General features: G+C 43.8%; 1 protein-coding gene across 2 annotated transcripts in view; it reads left to right on the plus strand.

Moving 5' to 3' along the window:
* copb1 (COPI coat complex subunit beta 1) overlaps nt 1–24367 on the plus strand; it is a 79897-nt gene that overhangs the window by 50709 nt on the left and 4821 nt on the right. For both annotated transcript variants that reach the window (XM_086007907.1, XM_086007906.1), the window contains exons 15-20: nt 879–1106; nt 3388–3567; nt 5230–5374; nt 6340–6459; nt 10552–10697; nt 10802–10891. In XM_086007907.1, coding sequence (XP_085864033.1) covers nt 879–1106; nt 3388–3567; nt 5230–5374; nt 6340–6459; nt 10552–10697; nt 10802–10891 — 909 coding nt within the window. The remainder of the gene's footprint in view (nt 1–878; nt 1107–3387; nt 3568–5229; nt 5375–6339; nt 6460–10551; nt 10698–10801; nt 10892–24367) is intronic.

The following is a 24367-nucleotide window of genomic DNA, read 5'->3' on the forward strand; positions in this document are numbered from 1 at the left end:
GCCTGCAAAGGGATATAGACCGGTTAAGTGATTCGGCAAGAAAGTGGCACATTTGAGTATAATGTGGGGAAGTATGAAATTACGCACTTTGGCAGGAAGAATGGAAAAGCAGAATATTTTTTTAAAGGTGTGAGACTAATATATGTAAGTATTCAGAGGGATTTGGGTGGTCCTTGTGCAGGAATCACAAAGTTAGCATATCGGCACAGCAAGCAATTGGGAAGGCAAAAGGTATGTTGGGCTTTATTCCAAGGAGGTTGGAGTAGAAGAGTAAGGACGTCTTCTTGCAATTATATAGGGCTTTGATGAGACTGCACCTGGAGTATTGTGTACAGTTTTGGTCTCCTTACCTATGGAAGGATCTACTCGCTTTAGAGGGAGTGCAACAAAGGTTCACTAGATTGATTCCTTGGATGAGAGGGCCGTCCTATGAGGAGAGATGATCTCTGGTTTAGAAGAATGAGAGGTGATCTCATAGAAACGTATAACATTCTTTGGAGGGCTTGACTGGGTAGATGCAGTGAGGCTATTTCCCCTGGCTAGAGAGTGTAGAACTAGGGTTCATAGTCTCAGGATAAGGAGTCGGCCATTTACAACTGAGATGAGGAGAAATTTCTTCACTGAGGGGTTCTAAATCTTTGGGATTCTTTACCCCAGAGAGGGCTGTGGACGCTCAGTTGATCAGTATATTCAAGACCAAGATTGATAGATTTTTGGCCACAAAGGGATTCAAGGGATACGGGGATCGGGTGGGAAAATGGAGTTGATGTAGAAGTTCAGCCATGATCTTAATGAATGGCGTACCAGGCTCAATATGGCCCAACTCCTGCTCCTATTTCTTATGTTCTTATGCACTTTTTTTATTTTTTTTTATTTAGAGTTTTGCTGCTGAGGCTATGCTGTTCATGGCAACCATTTTACACCTTGGTAAATCATCGCTCCCAAAGAAATCAATCACAGACGATGATGTGGACCGTATCTCGCTATGCCTCAAGGTGCTTTCAGAGTGCTCCCCACTGATGAGCAATATTTTTAACACAGAATGCAGGAAATCCCTCTCTCAAATGCTATCAGCCAAACTGGAAGAGGAGAAGCTTTCTCAGAAGGTAATATTTGTGTGAAGTATATACAATATTACATAATAGTTGTACCAGATGTTGGGGATTTGTAATATTTCTGTTGCTAAACATCCTGTGAATATATTTATAATGGAGGAATGTACAAAGCTAATGTTTCAAATAACTAGTGCTTGCTAGTAAAATAATTCTGATTTTTTTTAAACAAAGTTGGAAAGCAGCTAATAATCAAGTACAATTTTCCACCTGTTCTGAATAAGGGTATTCATTGAAATGATTGCAAGTCCACGGTTAAAAATTACATTTAGTTCTTGAAAAATGCAAAACTGAACACTGTCGAGCACATTTCCCCCATGCTCTGAATAGGAATGCTTGTTTAGGGAGTGTCAGCTTTAGATTCTAAGGTTGATACTCTACTATCTGACTAAACATTAAGCTCTTCAATATTCAGTAGAATCATTAGCTATGTTAATGAATAACTTTGCTCTGTACATACTGAACAAATAGCAGCACTGTGCCTTGAAGGTGCTATTGGCAGACAATCCTATAAGTTTACTGAAAGATTTTCACCAGAAAAGTAATTTTCCTCAAGTAGTATTTCCATCACTGCATGCTAAAAGATGGGCTTTTTTGAGAGGCTAGACTTTAGCAAAGCACTGTCAGAATAAATGGACATTTTATTGCCATGGCAAAGAAATTGGTACAGATTATGTTGGTAGGTCAGGTTAAAGGTCTCTGTGTAGCTACCAAACTGAGACCTGTAGCTACAGTTTAGTTACAGAGCTGTGTCCCTGACTGGTAAATTTTAAATGCATTGAGAGCATGGGGGTGATGCAGTGTCAAATCATTTGAAACAACTCTGTTGAAGTTTAAAGACTGCCTAGGGGTCTAAGGGATCTCCTCAGACATTTTTGACACTTTATTTGAAATTCTATCAAGCAGTGTGAGACAGTCTCCTGTAAGAAGTGGATCACTCCCTTCCAGAGTCAGGTTAGGACGTGACTCAACAGTTACACCAATAATTGTTTTGCAACGATGTTCAAGTTGCAGTTTCATGCAAGAGGTTGCCCACAAGTTGACTTATTTCCTGCCCTAGGCTTTTTTCGACCTAATATAACTTTCTTGGCATGTTTTGAACTTTCCTTTCATTTGTGCAGACTTGCCCTGAATCTATTCTTCCTTTTTAAAATTATGTCGATATTTTTGAGATCCAATTTATATGTACGTGAGGAACTCTTTCATTCTCTGTCCTTAAGAAGCCAATGCCCTTCTACAGGGAAGTGCAACTTCAATCTAAGGGGAGTGACCTATTTGGTCAATACATGGCTCAATTTTCTAACAACATGCACTCTGTTGGCAATGAGAGGCCTCAGCCCATCTACTGCTGAAACCCTCATCCATTATTTTGTTATTACCAGACTCGTTTATTCCAAAGCTCTGTTGGTCAGCCTCCCATCTTCTACTCTCTCTAAAGTTCAGCTCATCCAAAGCTCTGCTGCCCTGATTCTGACTCGCACCAAGTCCCGTTCACCCATCAGCCCTGTGCTGGCTGACCTACATTGGCTCCTGGCCCAGCAACGCTTCAAATTTAAAATTCTCATCTTTGTATTCAAATCCTTCCATAGCCTTGCCCTATCTCCAGCCTGACAACCCTCCGAGATCTCTGCGCTCCTCCAATTCTCGCTTCTTGTGCATCTTTGATTTCCTTCGCCCCTCCATTGGCGGCCATGCCTTCAGCTGTCTCGGCTCTAAGCTCTGTAATTCTCTACTAAACCTCTCTACCACTCCTCCTTTAAAATACTCCATAAAACCTATCTCTCCTGTCCTTTTATGTGACTCGATGTGAAATTTTGTTTGATAACACTCCTGTGAAGCACCTTGGGACATTTTACTACATTAAAGGCGATACATAAATGCAAGTTGTTTTGAGCACGTGCACATTCTTTTAGTTGTTACAAAATGTTGGTCAATGCGCAATAGGTGTGCTTTTTAATAGTATTGGAAAGGGTTTCTTCTCCATTTCCCCATCCTTTCCGCTTCTATTACGTTCCAAATGACTTGGTGAAATATGGCCCTTCGCCCACAGGGGAAACCTAAGTATGTCTGGTTGGATTGGGTTAGAATTCTGATTTTCTGACTGAGTCCATTTCACTAGGTTGATATTTTGGAAGTTTTGACGTGTGCTGGCAGTTAACTTTTTGAACAGAGAAATGGAAAATTTCATCTTCACCTCACTACTGTAAAAATGCCTGTTTGTTTAAATGTATCTTGAGTATTTTCCACTTTAAACGTTTTTCTTTGTGCCATTTAGAAACAATCTGAAAAGAGAAATGTGACGGTGCAGGCAGACGATCCCATTTCCTTCATGCAGCTGATGGCCAAGAATGAGATGTCCTCGAAGGAGGACCAATTTCAGCTCAGCTTATTGGCTGCAATGGGCAATACACAACGAAAAGAAGCTTCTGATCCCTTGGCATCCAAGCTCAGCAAGGTAGTGTGAAATACCTGACCTTTATCTTTAAGCAAAAACCTTTTGTAAACCTTATTACAGCATATGCATGGTGCCTGGTGTGTCTTCCCTGGGCTGAGAAATATTCTATACAAGTGCAGTAGAAATCTGTGCATAAATAAATAGTTATCTCGTACCCAATCCACTTTTTTTTCCCTCTGATGGTGATTTTTTTGTAGTGAAGAGCATTTTTACTAGAATTTTTTTTTTCTCGATCTTTTTAATTTTCGAAGCTTAAGCTGCCTGTGATCGCCTAATGATGTTGTGAATTGATGTACTCACGTACTGCAACATGGATTATGCATGGTTTTGCACCGATGATTATCTACATAATGACTTCCTAATCTTGGCTGGGCCATTTCATGAGCTCTGGCCCCTCTGCCGAGTAATATTGTGCAGTTGACCAAAAGACTTTATCTGAGACTTTTTTTATTTTGTTGGGGGGAAATGGCTGAAATTTTTAAAGAAATAGAATATTTATACGAAATAGTTTGGATTTAATGGGCCAGGGCATCTAAAGGTCTCTGCCGTCATTTAGATTTGCTTGTTTGGGTTGTTAATTTTTGCGTGGCAAGTTGCTAAGTACAAGCTGGTAACAGCGAGGGGAAATGGGCATCTGGAACGTGAGTGAACAGGGCATTTCCTTAATCAGATAGAAGGATTGTGCAATTAACAGCGCAGGAACGAAGTGTAAATTAGAGTGGCTGAATTCAATGTCAAATCAGGAACAGAAAGAGAAATAGAGGGAAATTTAAGACTGGATTAAGAGAGAGAGAGAGAAAAGAGACAAAGGTCAAGTTTAAAAAAAGATTAAATTTTAAATTTTTTAAATCTTCAACAATTAAAACCTGAAGGAATGAGACTCCACACTTGTAATAGTTCATTTTCAGTGCCAGAGAGGTTGACTGGCAGTAAATAACACTTAACACGTCGTTAAAAGGGTACTTAAACTTGAAATGACTTGACTTAACTTTCTGTGGTGAGTTTAGTTCATATCTACCACAATATACAGCAACTTCACGCTGTTCAGTGTATTTCAATGGTCAGGTCGACAGTGAGATGCCGTTTTCACAAAGTTAACGGCAGAGTGACACATCTGGGACAGCACTTTTGGATTTCTGTGTTTAACCTCTCATCTGCCCCTGCCTGAAGTTGCTGCAGCATTTGCGCATAAATGCGCGAGTGCTATTAGCCTTGCCTTTACTTTGAGAGCAAATTATGGGGCATGTGCATAATCTGGCTGCATTTTCATAATTTTTCCTTTCTGATAGTAAACCTTGATTATATACAGTCAAATCCACAAGTTGAAAATTTCTGCTGTATTCAGTAATTGGGAAGGGATATCTATTTCCTAAAGGCCTGACAATATCAGGACTTAGTCAGGTACATATTGGAACTTAGCAACAACTATCTCATAGTAGAATTGTATATACAGTACATGATGGAGGTGTGCAATATTTCCAAATTGGATAAATCATAAGTAGATATTTACCAATTTTTTGCAAGTCTTATTACTTACTTTTTGTTTTGATCCTGATATGCTGCACATAAACAGATTCTACCATGCATTTTTTTGAAGAAAGTTTACTGATGGCTGTCTACTCTCAGGGAATATTCAGTTATTTATTTTATTGTCCTTTGCAGGTTACGCAGCTGACTGGTTTCTCTGATCCAGTGTATGCAGAAGCCTATGTACATGTGAATCAATATGATATTGTACTTGATGTACTTGTGGTCAATCAAACCAGTGATACACTTCAGAACTGCACTCTGGAACTAGCCACATTAGGTAGGTTTTAGCAGTTAAGTCCAAGATGCTGTTATTTTGGGGAGGAAGTGTAAGAATTGTGAAGCACCTTATTAAAACTGGTTTCCCCACTCCTCATGGCTCAGTGGGTAAATGCATTAAGTGTGGTACAGGTCAGGAAGGTCTCCTGTTCAGTGTTCACTTACATCCATAGGTGTGAGGTTGTCAAGCTCAACCAGGTTGCTTTTGCAGCAGAGTGAATGTCAGCTGGAAATGGCATGTTTCCTGCATTACCAAAGAAGCCAAGGGACTGCATTGACGCAGTGTTGTAGCTGGAGTGTGCCATCTCATTTTAAGGAGAAAATGAAACCCCGGTTTGAAAGAGGGAGAAATATCACAAAACCTTAATGTTTGTAATTTGAATATTTGGGTAAAAGAAGGAATGAAAGATCTTGAATTTATGCCTTTCACGTCCTTGGGATGTCCTGAAGTGTTTTACAACCAACTCCCTACTGCTCTTCGGATAGTGCCACGGGACCTTTTACATCTGCTTAAAATGAATCCCCATCTGCTATTATTAACGTCTCATCTGAAAGAATGCAGCTACAACAATGCAGAGCTCCCTCAGTACCAATGTTCCCTTTAAACCGTGCAGCGTTCCAGGGAACCCGCGCAGCCTACAAGCTGGCTTTTCAATGCAAAAACCGTGCATGCGCACTATTTTGAATGGCCTGCGCGACCCCTTTAAGGCGCCAAAAATAATGACCGGGATTATTGCTCAGTTCTGCACTGAAATGTCATCCTAGATTATGTGCTTAAGTCCAAGTGGGCTCTAAACTCACGATCGTCTGACTCAAAGGCAAGAGTGTTCCCAGTGAGTCAACATGGACAACTTTTATATTCGAACTATTTTTGGCCACATTGATCGCTGTATAAGATCACACTTTAATAAAGGAAAGGGATCAGCAGGCTTTAAATGTGAGTAATATTTGATTTTTTTTCAAAAGGTGATCTAAAACTGGTGGAGAAACCTTCACCTCTGACTCTTGCTCCTCATGATTTTGCTAACATTAAGGCCAATGTGAAAGTAGCTTCGACAGAAAATGGCATCATTTTTGGTAATATAGGTGAGTCAGAATTTTATGTTTAGTCAAAAACAATTGTGTGTGTTATTGCCTGAATGAAAATGTCAGAGAAATCCAGTTCTTGCAGCTGTTGCTTCCTGCCTTTTTAAAGGAAGATTTGGTGGATTTTGTTGAACCAGCATCAGGTCTTTTCTTTTAGCCATTGAAAAGAATGGGGTGATTCAAAGCTTAAGCTAATGCGTTTTAATATTCTCTGTAGTGGGAAATTGAATTGTGAACATAGAATTATGGAAATTTGCAGCACAGAAGGAGGCCTCACGGCCCATTGTGTCTGTGCCGGCCGAAAAAGAGCTATCCAGTCTAATACCACTTGCCAGCTCTTGGTCTGCAGCCCTGTAGGTTACGGCACTTCAAGTGCATAGCCAAGTACTTTTTAAATGTGATGAGGGTTTCTGCCTCTCCCACCCTTTCAGGCAGTGAGTTCCAAACCCCCACCACCCTCTGGGTGAAAGAAGTTCTCCTCAACTCCCCTCTAATTCTACCAATTACTTTAAACCTATGCCTCCTAGTTATTGACCTCTCTGCTAAGGGAAATAGGTTCTTCCTATTCACTCTATCTAGATCCCTCATAATTTTGTACACTTCAATCAAGTCTCCCCTCAGCCTCCACTGTTCGAAAGAAAACAACCCCAGCCTATCCAGTGTTTCCTCCGAGCTAAAATTCTGCAGTCCTGGCAATATCCTTGTAAATCTCCTTTGTACCCTGTCTCGTGCAATCGCATCTTTTCCGTAATGTGGTGACCAGAACTGTAAGCAGTATTCTAGCTGCGGCCTAACTAGTGTTTTATGCAGTTCAAGCATAACCTCCCTGCTCTTATATTCTATGCCTCGGCCGATAAATGGAAATATCCCGTATGCCGCCTTAACTACCTTATTTAGCTGTCCTGCTACCTTCAGGGATCTGTGGACATGTACTCCAAGTCCCCAGTTCCTCTACACTTCTCATTATCCTCCCATTTATTGTGTATTCCCTTGCCTTGTTAGCCCTCCCCAAATGCATTACCTCACACTTCTCCGGATTAAATTCCATTTGCCACTTTCTTGCACACCTGACCAGTCCATTGATGTCTTCCTGCAGTCTATCTTTCTTCCTCACTATCAACCACATCACCAATTTTTGTAGCATTTGCAAACTTCTTAATCATGCCCCCTACATTGAAGTCTAAATCATTGATATATACCACAAAAAGGCAAGGGATCTAGTATTGAGCCCTGCAGAACCCCACTGGAAACAGCCTTCCAGTCACAAAAACACCTGTCGACCATTACCCTTTGCTTCCTGCCGCTGAGTCAATTTTGCATCCAACTTGCCACTTTCCTTTGGATCCCATGGGCTTTTACTTTTCTGACCAACTTGCCAGGTGGACCTTGTCAAAAGCCTTTCTAAAAGTTCATGCAGACTACATCAAACGCACTACCCTCATCGACCCTCCTTGTTACCTCCTCAAAGTTCAATCAAGATAGTAAGACCCGACATAAAAATAGAATGTGCTGGGAATATTCAGCAGGTCAGGCAGCATGTATTGCCAGCATTTTCTGTTTTTATTTCACATTTCCAGCATCCGCAATATTTTGCTTTTGTATTGGTCACTCCTCCTGCTCAACTGCAATGTCTGCATCGTCCCTCTCTTGTGAAGACGGACGCAAAGTATTCATTAAGAACCATACCCACATCTTCTGCCTCAACACACAGGTTACCTTTTTGGTCTCTGAGACCCTACTCTTTCTTCAGTTATCCTCTTGCTCTTTATGTATTTATGAAATGCCAGCTTCGGGTTTTCCTTGATTTTGCTTGCCAATATTTTTTCATGCCCTCTCTTTGCTTTCCTAATTTCCTTTTTTAAATTTCACCCCTCCACATTCTATACCCCTCTAGGCTTTCTGCAGTACTTAACTCTTGGTATCTGACAAACTTCCATTTTTTGCATATCCTACCCTGTATGCCCCTTGATGTCTAGGGGGCTCGAGATTTGGGGGTTCCACCCTTTTTCTTCGTGGGAACATATTTGCTCTGAAGCCTCACTTTATCCTCCTTGAATGCCTCCCATTGCTATCGCACTGATTTGCCTTCAAATAGCTATTTCCAGTCCACTTGCCAAATCACAGCTCGGTTTAGTAAAATTGGCCTTTCCCCAATCGAGAACTTTTACTCCTATCTTTGTCCTTTTCCATAACTACCCTAAATCTAACTGAATTATGATCACTACACCAAATGCTCTCCCACTGATGTCCCTTTCACCTGCCCAGCTTCATTCCCTAAAACCAAGTCCAGAAACACCCCCTCTCTCGCTGGGCTTGCTATATACTGGCTAGAAAAGTGTTCCTGAATGCATTTTAAGAATTCTGCACCCTCTATACCTTTTACACTGGTTCTATCCCAGCAGTTGAAATCCCCTACTATTGCTGTCCTATTGTTTTTGCACTTCTCAGAAATTTGCCTACATATTTGCTTTTCTATCTCTCTCTGACTGACTTTTTGAGGGTCTATAGTACACTTCCAGCAGTGTGATTGCCCTTTTTTTGCTCTTCAGTTCAACCCACATTGCCTAATTTTATGATCCTTCTAACATATCATCTCTCCTCACCGCTGTAATTGTTTCTTTAATCAATATTGGGACCCCACCTCCTTTTTTATCCCCCTTTCTATCTCGTCTGAAAACCCTGTAACCAGGAATGTTGAGCTCCCATTCCTGCCCTTTCAGCCATGTTTCAGTGATAGCTATGATATCATACTTCTACGTGTCTATATGTGCCCCCAGTTCATCTGAAAGAAAGACTTGCATTTATGTAGCGCCTTTCACGACCACTGGACGTCTCAAAGCGCTTTACAGCAAATGCAGTACTTTTGGAGTGTAATCACTGTTATATAGGAAACATGGTAGCCAATTTGCACACAGCAAGATCCCACAAACAGTAATGTGATAATGACAAGCTAATCTGTTTTTAGTGATGTTGGTTGAGCGATAAATATTGGCCAGGGCACCGGTTCTAACTCCTCTGCTCTTCTTCGAGATAGTGCCATAGCGTCTTTTACATCCACCTCTGAGTGAGCAGACGGGACCTCGGTTTAATGTCTCATCCAAAAGAAGGCACCTCCGACAGTGCAACACTTCCTCAGCACTGCACTGGAGTGTCGGCCTAGATTTTTGTGCTCAAGTCCCTGGAGTGGGACTTGAACCCACAACCTGCTGACTCAGGCAAGAGTGCTACCCACTGAGCCACAGCTGACACTTATTCATCTGCCTTATTCACTGGACTCCTTGCATTGAAGTATATACCTTTAAGCGCTGCCAAACCCCTTTGTTGTCTGTTTTCTAGCCTTTGTTTCTATCTCTGCCTTCTAAACTCAGTTACTAATTTTCTGCGTCCCGGCCCTGTTGAGGTGCAACCTGTCCGGCTTGTACAGGTCCCAACTCCCCCAGAACCAATCTGGAGATTGCTACCTTTTGAGGTCCTGCTAATTAATCTCTTTCCTAGCTCCCTAAAATTTGCCTGCAGGACCTCATCCCTCTTTCTACCCATGTCATTGGGACTGATACAGACCACGACCTCCAGCTGTTCATCCCCACCAACCCCCCAGAATATTCTTCTGCCGCTCACTGACATCCTTGACCATGGAGGCAACATACCATCCTGGAGTCACTTCTGTGGCTGCAGAAACGCCTTCTGTTCCTTTAACTATTGAATCCCCGATTGCTATTGCTTTCCTGACCTTCCCCACCCCCGACACAGCTGAGGCACCCACGGTGCCTTGGCTCTGGCTGTACTCCCCAGAGGAACCATCGCCCCCACCAGTATTGAGATGCACTCTGGATTCCTTCACCACCTGCCTGGTCCTCCTTGTGTGTATGGTGGTCACCCATTCCCTCTCTGCCTGCAAACTCTTAAGCTGCAGGGTGACCACCTCCTGAAATGTTCTATCCCTGTAGCTCTCCGCCTTGTGGATACACTGCAATGATACCAGCCACTGCTCAAGCTCCGACATCGTTTTTAATTTCAACTTATGAAATGACTTTTTCCAATGGAAGAATTGAACTGCTTAATTGACAGTCTGTCTTGCATATGTGCTTGCAGTGTATGATATATCTGGAGCAGCCAGTGACCGAAACTGTGTGGTACTGAGTGACATTCACATTGATATCATGGACTATATTCAGCCTGCCTTGTGCACTGATGCAGAGTTTCGTCAGATGTGGGCAGAGTTTGAATGGGAGAACAAGGTAGCAAAACAATTTATCAAAATACTTTTCTTTCGTCGATTAAAGTGAGTTTTCATGGATGATTGATTGGATTATCCTAATTTGTTTGCTTTTTTCTGTTTAAGGTTACAGTTAACACGAACATTACTGATCTAAATGAATACTTACAGCACATTCTTAAATCTACCAACATGAAGTGTTTGACTCCAGAGAAGGTGCGTACTACTGTACTTTGATACTGAAGTTGTAACAATAGTTAGTACATTTTTTAAAAAACCTGAGCACGCACTTGGTCACTTTTTTACGTACAATGATGATTTCTGTCCACAAGTCCACTCCCCCCTGTTGATGTCAGCTGATCTTTGGGCCCCAGCTGTGTTAACTTGGGGGGGTAGGGGGGGAATTTGGATTTATTATTTTAAGTCTTTTGTAAGTTTATTCCTCAAATGGTTGTGTATATGGAGTTTCAGAAGGTACAGAGTAGACTTGTTGGCAAAAATGCTCATGGTATTAAGGGGGCAGTGGCAGTGGCAGCATGTTTATGAAATTGGCTCAGAGAAAGAAAGCAGAGTGTAATGGTGAACGGTTGTTTATCAGACAGGAGGGAAGTATAAAGTGGTGTCCCCCAGGGCTCAGTATTAGGACCACTGCTCTTTTTGATCCATATTAATGGGCTATAATGGGTATAATTTCTAATTTTGCAGGTGACACAAAGCTTGGAAATGTAGTAAACAGTGAGGAGGATGCAGCAGACCTCAAGAGGAGACAGACAGACTGGTGAAATGGGTAGACACATGGCAGATGACGTTTAATGCAGAGAAGTGTGAAGTGATGCATTTTGGAAGGAGAATGAGAAGCTGCAGTATAAATTCAGTAGTACAATATTAAAGGGGGTGTATGAACAGAGAGACCTGGGTTTTTTTTAAATTCGTTCCTGGGATGTGGGCTCCACTGGCAAAACCAACATTTATTGCCCATCCCTAATTGCCCTTGAGAAAGTGGTGGTGAGCCGCCTTCTTGAACTGCTGCAGTCCGTGTGGTGAAGGTACTCCCATAGTGCTGTGGGAGGGAGTTCCAGGATTTTGACCCAGTGACTATGAAGGAATGGTGATATATTTTCAAGTTAGGATGGTGTGTGATTTGGAGGAGAACTTGGATGTGATGGTGTTCCCATGCGCGTGCTGCCCTTGTCCTTCTAGGTGGAAGAGGTCGAGGGTTTGGGAGGTGCTGTCTTAGAAGCCTTGGCGAGTTGCTGCATTGCACCTTGCAGATGGTACACACAGCAGCTACAGTGCGCTGGTGGTGGAGGGAGTGAATGTTCAAGGTGGTGGATGGGGTGCCAATCAAGTGGGCTGCTTGGTCCTCGATGGTGTCGAGCTTCTTGAGTGTTGTTGGAGCTGCACTCATCCAGGTTAGTGGAGAGTATTCCATCACACTACGGACTTGTGCCTTGTAGATGGTGGCAAGGCTTTGGGGAGTCAGGAGGTGAGACACTTGCCACAGAATACGCAGCCTCTGACCTGCTCTTGTAGCCACAGTATTTATATGATTGGTCCAGTTAAGTTTCTGGTCAATGGTGACCCCCAGGATGTTGATGTTGGGGATTTGACGATGGTAATGCCGTTGAATGTCTGGGGGGTGGTTAGACTCTTTCTTGTTGGAGATAGTCATTGCCTGGCACTTGTGTGACGCGAATGTTACTTGCCACTTATCAGCCCAAGCCTGAATGTCATCCAGGTCTTGCTGCATGTGGGTATACATTGCCTCATTATCTGAGGAGTTGTGAATGGAACTGAACACTCTGCAGTCATCAGCGAACATCCCCACTTTTGACCTTATGATGGAGGGAAGGACAGTGATGATGCAGCTGAAGATGGTTGGGCCCAGGACACTGCCTTGAGGAACCCCTGCAGCGATGTCCTGGGGCTGAGATGATTGGCCTCCAACAACCACAACCATCTTCCTTTGTGTTAGGTATGACTCCAGCCAGTGGAGAGTTTCCCACCCGATTCCCATTGACTTCAGTTTTACTCGGGCTCCTTGGTGCCACACTCGGTCAAATGCTGTCTTGATGTCAAAGGCAGTCACTCTCGCCTCACCTCTGGAATTCAGCTCTTTTGTCCACGTTTGGACCAAGGTTGTAATGAGGTTGGGAGCCGAGTGGTCCTGGCGGAACCCAAACTGAGCATCAATGAGCAGGTTATTGCTGAGTAAGTGCCGCTTGATAGCACTGTCGACGACACCTTCCATCACTTTGCTGATGATTGAGGGTAGACTGATGGGGTGGTAATTGGCCGGATTTGATTTGTCCTGCTTTTTGTGGACAGGACATACCTGGGCAGTTTTCCACATTGTCGGATAGATGCTAGTGTTGGAGCAGTACTGGAACAGCTTGGCTAGAAGCACAGCTAGTTCTGGAGCACAACTTCAGCATGATAGTTGGGATGTTGTCGGGGCCCACAGCCTTCGCTGTATCCAGTGCGCTCAGCCGTTTCTTGAAATCACGTGGAGTGAATCAAATTGGCTGAAGACTGGCTTCTGTGATGGTGGGGACCTTAGGAGGAGGCCGAGATGGATCATCCACTTGGCACTTCTGGCTGAATATGGTTGCAAACATTTCAACCTTGACTTTTGCACTAGCGCTCTAGGCTCCACCGTCATTGAGGATGGGCATCTTCATGAATCCTCCTCCTCCTGCTGGTTGTTTAATGGTCCACCAGCATTCATGACTGGATGTGGCAGGATTGCAGAGCTTTGATCTTATCTGTTGGTTGTGGGATCGCTAAGCTCTGTCTATAGCATGCTGCTTCCACTGTTTAGCATGCATGTAGTCTTGTGTTGCAGCTTCCCCAGGTTGGCACCTCATTTTTAGATACACCTGGTGCTGCTCCTGCCATGCTTTCTACACTCCTCATTGCACTATGTGGGAGCTCCTGGACGCCAGTGTGATCCAGGATGAACACGTTTGCGGCAAGTGTCTGTGGCTTGATGAGCTTCGGCTCAGAGTTGATGAGTTGGAGGCCGAGCTCCGGACTCTGCGATGCATCAGGGAGGGGGAAAGTTACCTGGACACTTTATTCCAGGAGGCAGTCACACTCCTTCGGATAGGGTCTTCTGATTTGGTCAGTGGTCAGGGACAGGAGGATGTGACTGCGAGTGAGGCAGGTATGGGCATCCAGCAGGTGGAGGAGCCTCAGCCTTTGCAATTGTCCAACAGGTTTGAGATTCTTGCGGCCTGTATGGATGAAAGCGGTGGCTGCAGGGTGGATAAGCAAACTGACCATGGCACAGAGGTACAGGAAGCCATTCAAGCAGGGGGCGGGTTAATAGGAATGTAGTGGTAATTGGGGACAGCATAGTCAGCGGGATAGATACAGTTCTCTGCGGCCAAGAGCAAGAGTCCAGGCGGCTGTGTTGCCTGCCCGGTGCCAGGGTTCAGGACATCAGCTCTGGGCTGGAGAGGAACTTGCAGTGGGAAGGGGAGGAGCCAGTGGTCGTGGTCTATGTAGGTACCAACGACATAGGTAGAACTAGGAAAGAGGTTCTGCTGAGAGAGTATGAGTAACTAGGGGCTAAATTAAAAAGTAGAACCTCAAGGGTAATAATTATTACCTGAGCCACGAGCAAATTGGCACAGGGTAAATAAAATTAGAGAGATGAATGCGTGGCTCAAAGATGGTGTGGGAGAAATGGATTTCAATTCCTAGGGCACTGGCACCAGTACTGGGGAAAGTGGGATCTGTATCGTTGGGACGGTCTTCACCTGAACCATGCTGGGACCAGTGTTCTGGTGAGTCGTATAACTAGGGCGGTAGAGAGGGCTTTAAACTAAATATTGGGGGGCATGGCATCAAATTTGGGAAGATGTGGTAATTCAAAGACTAGAGAAAGGTATTAATATGGGAAATGATAAACAGACCATGATAGGAAGGGATAGAGAGTACAAATCTAAGAGTAAATCAACAGATAAGGCTAGAGGTTACAAAAATAATAAGAGGACAAAACTAAAGGCTCTGCATCTGAATGCACGTAACATTCGAAACAAAACCGATGAACTGATAGCGCAAATAGAAATAAATAAATATGATCTGATAGCCATTACAGAAACATGGCTGCAGGATGACCTGGATTGGGACCTGAATATTGAAGGGTACATGACATTTAGGAAGGACAGGAAGGTGAGAAAAGGTGGAGGGGTGACTCTGTTAATTTATGATGGTATTGATACAATAGAGAGGGATGACCTAAGTTCAGGAAACCAGGATGTAGAAGCGGTTTGGGTAGAGATGAGAAATAGTAAAGGCAAGAAGTCACTTGTGGGAGTGGTGTACAGGCCTCCTAATAGTAACTACATGGTAGGATGGAGTATAAAGGAAGAAATAATGGGAGCTTGTCAGAAGGGTACGGCAATAATCATGGGAGATTTTAATCTGGAAAAATCAGATGGGCAAAGATAGCACAGATGAGGAGTTCATGGAATGTTTTTGGGATAGTTTCTTAAAACAGCACATTCTGGAGCCAACCAGAGGGCAGGCTATACTAGACCAGGTATTGCGCAACGAGATAGGATTAATTAATGACCTCATAGTGAAGGCGCCCCTAGGTAGCAGTGATCATAATATGATTGAATTTTACATTCAGTTTGAGAGAGAGAAGAGTGGGTCCACGACTAGTATTTAAGCTTAAATAAGGGCAATTATGAGGGCATGAAAGCAGAGCTAGCTAAAGTGAACTGGCAAATTAGGTTAAGGGATAGGTCAATAGAGTTGCAGTGGTAGACATTTAAGGGGATATTTCAAAATACACAGAATATATACATTCCAACAAGAAAGTGAAATTCTAAGGGGAGGACCCACCATCCATGGTTAACTAAAAAGTTAAAGATACTGTTAAACTTAAAGAAAAAGCATATAATTGCACAAAGATGGGTGGCAGGTCAGAAGATTGGGCAGAATATAAAAAACAGCAAAGAATTACTAAAAGATTAATGAGAGAAAAATTAGAGTAAGAGAAAGCTAGCTGGAAATATAAAAACAGATAGTAAGAGTATCTATAGATATTTTAAAAAGAGTTAACAAAGTGAGTGTTGGTTCTATAAAAAGTGAGCCTAGGGAATTAATAATGGAAAATAAGGAGATGGCAGTTGAATTGAACAGGTATTTTGCATCGGTCTTCACTATAGAGGATACAAGTAACATCCCAGAAATAGCTGTAAATTGGGAAATGGAAGGGAGGGAGGAACTCATGAAAATTATAATCACCAGGGAAGTGGTACTGAGCAAATTGTTGGAGCTGGGGGCTGACAAGTCCCCGGGTCCTGATGGACTTCATCCTAGGGTCTTAAAAGAAGTGGCTAGTGAGATAGTTGATGCGTGGTTTTAATTTTCCAAAATTCCCTAGATTCGGGGAAGGTTCCATTAGATTGGAAAATAGCGAATGTAACTCCTTTATTCAAAAAGGGAGGGAGACAGAAAGCAGGAAACTACAGGCCAGTTAGCTTAACATCTGTCATAGGGAAGATGTTAGAAGCTATTATTAAAGATATTATAGCAGGGCACTTAGAAAAGTTCAAAGTAATCAGGCAGAGTCAACATGGTTTTGTGTAAGGGAAATCATGTTTAACCAATTTATTGGAGTTCTTTTGAGGAAGTAACATGTGCTGTGGATGAAGGGGAACCGGTGGATGTACTGTACTTAGATTTCCAGAAGGCATTTGATAAGGTGCCACATCAAAGGTTATTGCAGAAAATAAAAGCTCATGGTGTAGGGGGTAAGATATTGGTATGGATAGAAGATTGGCTAGCTAAGAAAACGAAGAGTAGGCATAAATGGGTCATTTTCTGATGTGCTACAGGGATCAGTGCTGGGGCCTCAACTTTTTACAGTTTATATAAATGACTTGGATGGAGGGACCGAAGGTATGGTTGCTAAATTTGCTGATGACACAAAGATAGGTATGAAAGTAAATTGTGAAGAGGACATGAGGCTACAAAGGGATATAGATAGGTTAAGTGAGTGGGCAAAGATCTGGCAAATGGAGTGTATTGTGGGAAAATGTGAAGTTGTCCATTTTGGCAGGAAGTATAAAAAAGTGTATTATCTAAATGGTGAGAGATTGCAGAGCTCTGAGATGCAGAGGGATCTGGGTGTCCTAGTGCATGAATCGCAAAAGGTTACTATGCAGGTACAGCAACTAATTAGGAAAGCTAATAGAATGTTATCGTTTATTGCGAGGGGAATTGAATACAAAAGTAGGGAGGTTATGCTTCAGTTATACAGGGAATTGGTGAGACCACATCTGGAGTACTGTGTACAGTATTGGTCTCCTTATTTAAGGAAGGATATAAATGCGTTGGAAGCAGTTCAGTGAAGGTTTACTAGACTAATACCTGGAATGGGCGGGTTGTCTTATGAGGAAAGGTTGGACAGGCTAGGCTTGTATCCGCTGGAGTTTAGAAGAATATGAGGTGACTTGATTGAAACATACAAGATCCTGAGGGGTCTGGACAGGGTGGATGTGAAGAGGATGTTTCCTCTTGTGGGAGAATCTAGAACTAGGCGTCGCTGTTTAAAAATAAGGGGTCGCCCATTTAAGACAGAGATGAGGAGAAATTTTTTCTCAGAGGGTCGTGAGCCTTTGGAACTCTCTTCCTCAGAGGGCGGTGGAAGCAGAGTCTTTGAATATTTTTAAGGCAGAGGTAGATAGATTCTTGGTAAGCAAGGGGGTGAAAAGTTATTGGGGGTAGGCGGGAATGTGGAGTAATCGGATCAGCCATGATCTTATTGAATGGCAGAGCAGGCTCAAAGGGCCGAGTGGCCTCCTCCTGCTCCTAATCCGTATGTTCGTAACCAAGGTTGTTCGCCTGGCTTGATGATAATGGTAGATTGAGTGATATGCCACGCCATGAAGTTACAATTCTGTTGCTGCTGATGGCCCACAGCGTCACATGGATGCTTAGTTTTGAGCTGCTAGATCTGTTTTGAAGCTATCCCATTTAGCAAAGTGGTAGTGCCACACAACATGATGATGGGTATCATCAGTGTGAAGACGGGACTTCGTCTCCACAAGGGCTCTGCGGTGGTCACTGCTCCCAGTACTGTCATGGACAGATGCATCTGCGACAGGTAGATTGGTGAGGACAAGGTCAAGTAGATTTTTACCTCGGTCAGTAGTGGTGCTACCGAGCTACTCTTGGTGATGGATATTGAAGTCCCCCACCCAGAGTACATTCTGTGCCCTTGCTACTCTGTGTTTCTTCCAAGTGGTGTTCAACATGGAGGAGTACTGATTCATCAGCTGAGGGAGGGTGGTAGGTGGTAATCAGCAGGAGATTTCCTTACCCATGTTTGACCTGAAGCCATGAGATTTCATGGGGTCCGGAGTCAATGTTGTGGACTCCCAGGGTCACTCCCTCCTGACTGTATACCACCATGCCGCCACCTCTAGTGGATCTATCTTGCCGGTGGGACAGGATATACCCAGGGATGGTGATGGAGGAGTCTGGAACATTGGCTGAAAGGTATGATTCTGTGAGTATGACTGTGTCAGGCTGTTGCTTGACTAGTCTGTGGAACTGCTCTCCCAATTTTGGCACAAGTCCCCAGATGTTAGTGAGGAGGACTTTGCAGGGTCGACGGGGCTGGGTGTGCCTTTGTCGTGTCCAAAGCCAGTGTCGAGGTTGATGACGGCTGGTCTGTCCAGTTTTCTTCTTCTTGTTTCTTGTAACGGTGTGTTACAACTGTGGCTTTAATTGAGGTGTTTACATACACAAATCTTTGAAGGTGGCTGGACAAGTTGATATGGCTTTTAAAAAAGCATATGGGATTCTTGGCTTCATCATAAATATAGACCAAAGAGTACAAAAGCAAGGAAGATCTATTACATTTTATAAATCTTTGGTTGGGCCTCAGCTAGAGCATTGTGTCCAATTCTGGGCGCCACATGTTAGGAATGATGTCAATTCCTTGGGGAGGATGCAGAGGAGATTTACCAGAATGGTTCTAGGGATGAGGGACTTCAGTTATGTGGAGAAGCTGGGATTGTTCTCCTTTGGAGAGAGCAGTTTAAAGGGAGATTTAATAGAAATTATATGGGGTTTTGATAGAGTAGATAGGGAGAAACTGTTTCCCCTGGTAGGAGGGTCGGAAACCAGACACACAGGAATAGATTTAAGAAAATTGGTAAAAAATCCAGGGGGAAATGAGAGAATTTTTTCCGCAGTGAGTTGTTATGATCTGGATTGCACTGCCTGAAAAGGTGTTGGAAGCAGATTCAGTCGTAACTTTCAAAAGGGAATTGGATGTATACTTGAAAAGGAGAAATTCGCAGGGCTCGGCGGAAAGAGCAATGGTGTGGGTCTAATTGGTTAGCTCTTTCAAAGAGCCAGCACAGTCACGATGGGCCGAATGACGACCTCCTGTGCTGTATGATTCTAAAGTCAGATGCTTCTATGCGTCATGCTGACACATTTTTATGGGCAGGTAAGATTGAAGCTGTCAATGTAACATATATCTACGAGAAACCTGTTTTGTAAGACACTTTTCCAGTTCTTGAAACGTTTTGTTACTTGTTCTTTGGGATTCTCTTTTTTTTTAATCCTCTCTCCATGGTGTTAATTCCTTGTGGTGCTTCCTCTGGTACCTTGCTCAAGTTATTCGTACTCATTTATGAGCCTCAACAGTGAATGTTGGCAGGTTATTCAGTCAAAGGGATGTCACATTTCTGCTCAAAGTCCACGTACATTTCCATCAGATATCTCAGTAGCATCTATTTAACTTAGTGAGTCACTGGATGAAATCACAGCACCATTGCAGAGGCAAGAGTTGGACCTTTAGCTGAATTTCTCCTTCCTAACTGCAACTGAAATGAGCTAACTTTGAGTAGACTGATGATCAAACCTGGAAATTTCGTGGTCTATTTGGCTCAACAACTCGCTGGATGAAGTCGCTTTGCCAGTGAGGGTGCGAGCCGCTGTTGTACTTAGTTCGTTGAAGTGGAATTCTATTCTTTAGCCACAAGATGGTACTAGATTGGCTTTAAATCAGTCTACATTGTTGAGAACCTGAGAGAATGTGTTTCTGATGTTGTGTACAGTCCCTTTGACCAATCTACAACAGATGCAGCACCTTGCATTTATATGGTGCCTTTAATGTAGAAAAGCATTCCAAAGCACTTCAGAGGTGTAATCAGACAAAAATGGATGCCAAGCTAAAGAACGAGTTATTGGAAGGGGTGACTCATAGTTTTGTCCATGGAGTTTTAGCGAGTGCCTTTAATGGAAGAGAGGGAGGAAATTCTAGAGCGTGGGGCCAATGCGGCTGAAGGTTGGGGTTGAGATGCACAAAAATGTCGGAGTAAGGGAGAGTTAGTGGGTGCTTTATAGGGCTGAAGCAGGGTTCAGAGATGGCGAGAGGTGAGACCATGAAGGGATTTAAACATGAGAATGAGAATTCTAAATTTGAGGCGTGGGTTACAAATGTAAGCAGTGTCCCTTTGAGCAATCAGATTTCAGATCATGAGACGACTCTCTTTTTAACCGTTCACCAAATTGCATTGTGATAAATGCTGCACCAACAGACCAGCTATTCCTGCTTGTGGGTTTCCCTGGAAGTGAGCGCTGAGCGGCACTGAAACTTCCCGTTGGTCCTTTACAGACCTCCTTTCAAACCAGTGAATGCAATGTCCCAGAAGATCTGCTAGCTTTCATAGAGTTTTTTCATTTTTTGCATTTTTACCGTTAACTAAACAGAATCTGTTAAATATTTTTTTGCCAATCTCTTTAACCTTCATGTGGAGACAGCATAACATTTTCTCATAAGTAAATCAAAAAAACATTTTGAAGTTTCTGTAACAAAAAAGTAGAAAAATACTTCAAAGTTTGAAAGATTAGATGAGTGAGTATGGTGAAGCTTTTTGTTGTTTTTTTTTGTAGCATTGACTTTTTCCAAGAGGATGAAACTCCAGGAAATTAAAACAATTAAACTCAAAATGGAGCACCTCCAGATTTTGATGCACTATTAGTAGATACGCAAACATGGCTTTTTAGTGAAAAAACATTATTGGGACCATGACTCCTTAATTTGCATATCTGAATCAGATTCAGAAACTTGGTGCAAAGTGGTCTAATTTACAGTTACCAAACTTGAAGGGAAGTGGATTCAGAGGAGGCAGCTCAGAAATCATAGAACAAGTTAGATCAAATATCTAAGTGGACACAAGAATGGCAGATGAAAGTGAATGCAGGCAGGTGTAAAGTACCACATATGGCAAGAAAAAATAAACAACACACGTACTTCACGAATGGTGTTCAAGTCACTGAGGATAAAGTCAAAGGGGGAAAAATTCAGTTGTTTGCGCCTCCCATTAGCACCTTAAGAGGGCGCTAATGGGGCGCAAAGCAACTAGCGCCCGGACGCGGCGATATTTGCGCCGCTCGCAAAGTTAACTAGACATTTTGCGGCGGCGCTAAACACTACAGCCACGATCTCCTGCACCGGCAGATTGTGACGTCAGTCGAGTGCGAACGCCCCGTTAGCGCCCCAGACCGGAAATTGAGTGGCGCCCCCTGCCTTACCGCCTGCCGCTAGCAATGACAGGTTGAGGGGAGCATTCTGTTGTCAGAAAGGGACAAGGGGAGCGCTATTTAAAGGCGACCGCTTCCTGCCTTTTTTTTGTCGGTGACATTTTTGCATCACGCATTGAGAGAGACTTCTGGAGAGATTCGACGCTGTGTGAAGGAGTTTTGGGTACTGAGCAGCACTTTGCAGGTTGGTTTTGATTTGCCCTTGTATCGATTTAGAAGAGACTGTGGGGGCTGCACTCTGAGCTCTTTCCCTGGGTCTCTCCATTGTTCTTTCCAGCAGATTTGATGTACAGGTCTCTCCAGGCCAAGATTCAAGGCTGCAATGAGCAGGATGTGGATGGAGAGCAAAATCAACCCTCCCCTTTAAGATAAAAACAGAAAATGCAGGAGAAACCCAGCAGGTCAAGCAGCATCTGTGAAGAGAGAAACAGAGTTAATGTTTCAGGTCGATGACCATTCGTCAGAACTCCCCTTTAAGAATTGGATGGTGCCAGGGTGTCTGTGTTCCATTGCTGACTGACATCACATGAGCTTCGCCAGCGCTCGAAGGTAGAGCCTCGCTCCTTGGCCTTTGCGCCTTAAGACAGGTGTGAAGTGCTTGATTTAGCGCTCCAATCACCTCCAGGGGCGATAAAAGCCAAGTTTGCCGTCAGAGGCGATAATTAGCGCCAGGCGCTAAACTTTGCGCACCTCCACTAATGGTGCCCCAAACAGGGCTATACCGAATTTCTCCCCCAAAGTCTTAAACTCAACGTATCCAACCAGTACAGAGCAACAATCAACAAAGCCAATAAATGTTGAACTGCGCAGCCAGCGCAGTAGATCACAAGGAGGAGGAATTCGTAGTTAAACTTCATAGTACTCCGGTCACACTGGGTCTTGAATACTGCGTTCAGTTTGGTCACTGACAGAAGGGTGATGGTCAAGCTGTAGAGGCAATGCAGAGAAGATCCCAGAGACGGATACCTCGTGTCAATGGGCTGAACTATGAATAAAGACTGAAGAGACTTGGGCTAGTAAATCTCCCATGGTGCTGCTCATGGCAAGTCTGAGCATTTGCTGTTTTAGAAGGACAGGAACATTGTGCACTGTGAAACATAATGTATTATTCTACTGAAGTCTCTGGGTGTAAATTGCTCTGCGTTCTTTAAGTTTAGTGTCAGTTAAAGATTAGGGTGCAGCTAAGAGTCCTGGCTTTATCTTGTGGGAAGGTCAGTTCGGGCGCTGCAGATATTCTGGCTCTAGTATCTGGTGTGCTACAGAACGTTTCATTCGACAAGGTATGACAGTTGGAGTATTGATGTGTTTTTTAATATATTACTCGTCGATCTTACTTGGCATTCCACATGAGAAGTCAAGCCCAAATGCAATATTCAGTTCAAGCAGGGCCAGATGATGGGGTTGGGAGGGTGGAGGATGGGGGTTGGTGGGGTTGGGGATAACTGGACCATGAGGGTGGGGAGGAGGGTGGATTGGCTAAGAGGGACAGTGGGTGGATGGAGCAAAGGGGTAAGAAAAGAGGACTATGAATAGGATAGGAAGAAGTCCTTTTAGCGCAATGGATAATATGTCATGTAGCTACAGGTGAGTTTCTTTCTAATTTTTTACACAGCTGGGGAAATGTGGCAGGACTGTCGACCGGTGAGGTGCCCCAAGGACCCTCGCTCGGGGTCATCTCCAAGAGATTAGATGGCGAGATCTGGACAGTATATAAAAACTTAGTGTTAATTCTTGGACTGCAGTTTTTCAGGGTGATGGGGTTAAGGGGCCAATTCTAGGAAGGTGGGTGGTCTATGTAAATGTATTTATGAACCGGGATCCTAAGGGCGATATGAAGAGACTGGATCATCATTGAATATATTTCACATGAGCCTTATTGTGCACTTCCACCCAGTGGAATTGTTACAGAGCTGCATGCTAACACATGCTGAGTTTAAGAGCAAGAATAAAGGAACAGCGGTGGTGTTTGAACCAATGTTACATGACACGTCTTTAGCTTTTGTATTGGTAAATTATAGTGCAGCCTACAGGCAGAGCAATGACTGAATAACTCAGATTCTGATTTTAATAATGAAATTGCAGGATTTATACTGGTGTTTTGGACATTGAATTCCATGACACTCAATTTTCTGTGAAAAGCATGATTAGTATATGATCCTTTATATGTTCAATTTTTTTTACACAAGATATACTGAGTGATGCGCCATCAATTACTCAAAAGACTGAGGTTGAGCGCGTAACAATCAGGCTTTTATTAACTAAAGAATGAAGGTCTTGTCTCGAGTGGTCGACCCGTCCAGAATACGAAGGGACTGGGAGGTAGTCACTTATATACCTGGAATAGTGGGAGGAGTCAGCCGAGGCATGTCCAGACCTGTACCTAGTGGAATACACATACACATACAGACAGGTATAACAGTGGTTTACCACATTCACCACTTGAAGTGTATTTAAAAGTTCGTGTATTGGAGTCTCTCCGGAGGTCTTGTCTGCCGCTGTGATCGACGTGGCGACGGCAGGGGTGGTGGAGCTTCCGGCGTCGCGTCCCGTGTAGGCTGGGGCCCTGGAGTGTAGTCCTCGTGGGTGACGGTCCAAGGCGAGCCGGCTGCTGGGGTTGGATATCGGGTCGTGGGGGGGGCGGTGGTAATGGGTAGTGGGTTACAGCGGTCCCCGAGGGTGCGAGGTCTCGTATGGAGACTGTGTCCTCCCGCCCGTCCGGGTACGCAATGTAAGCGTACTGGGGGTTGGCGTGGAGGAGGTCGACCCTCTCGACCAGGGGGTCCGTTTTATTGGCCCTCGCGTGTCTTCTCAGTAGTACCGGCCCTGGGGACGTCAGCCATGGCGGTAACGATGTCCCCGATGTGGACTTCCTTGGGAAGACAAACATTTTCTCGTGAGGGGTGGCATTGGTGGCAGTGCAGAGCAGTGACCGAATCGAGTGGAGCGCATCGGGGAGCACCTCCTGCCAGCGGGAGGTCGGAAGGCCCCTAGACTTTAAGGCTAGTAGGGCGGCCTTCCAAACTGTTGCCTTCTCTCTTTCCACCTGTCCGTTCCCCCGGGGGTTGTAACTGGTGGTCCTGTTTGTGGCTATACCCCTAGCGAGCAGGT

The sequence above is a fragment of the Somniosus microcephalus genome, chromosome 15 (assembly GCF_052327205.1).
Source record: "Somniosus microcephalus isolate GS21.2 chromosome 15, FLI_Smic_1.0, whole genome shotgun sequence".
In the NCBI taxonomy this organism is placed as follows: domain Eukaryota; kingdom Metazoa; phylum Chordata; class Chondrichthyes; order Squaliformes; family Somniosidae; genus Somniosus; species Somniosus microcephalus.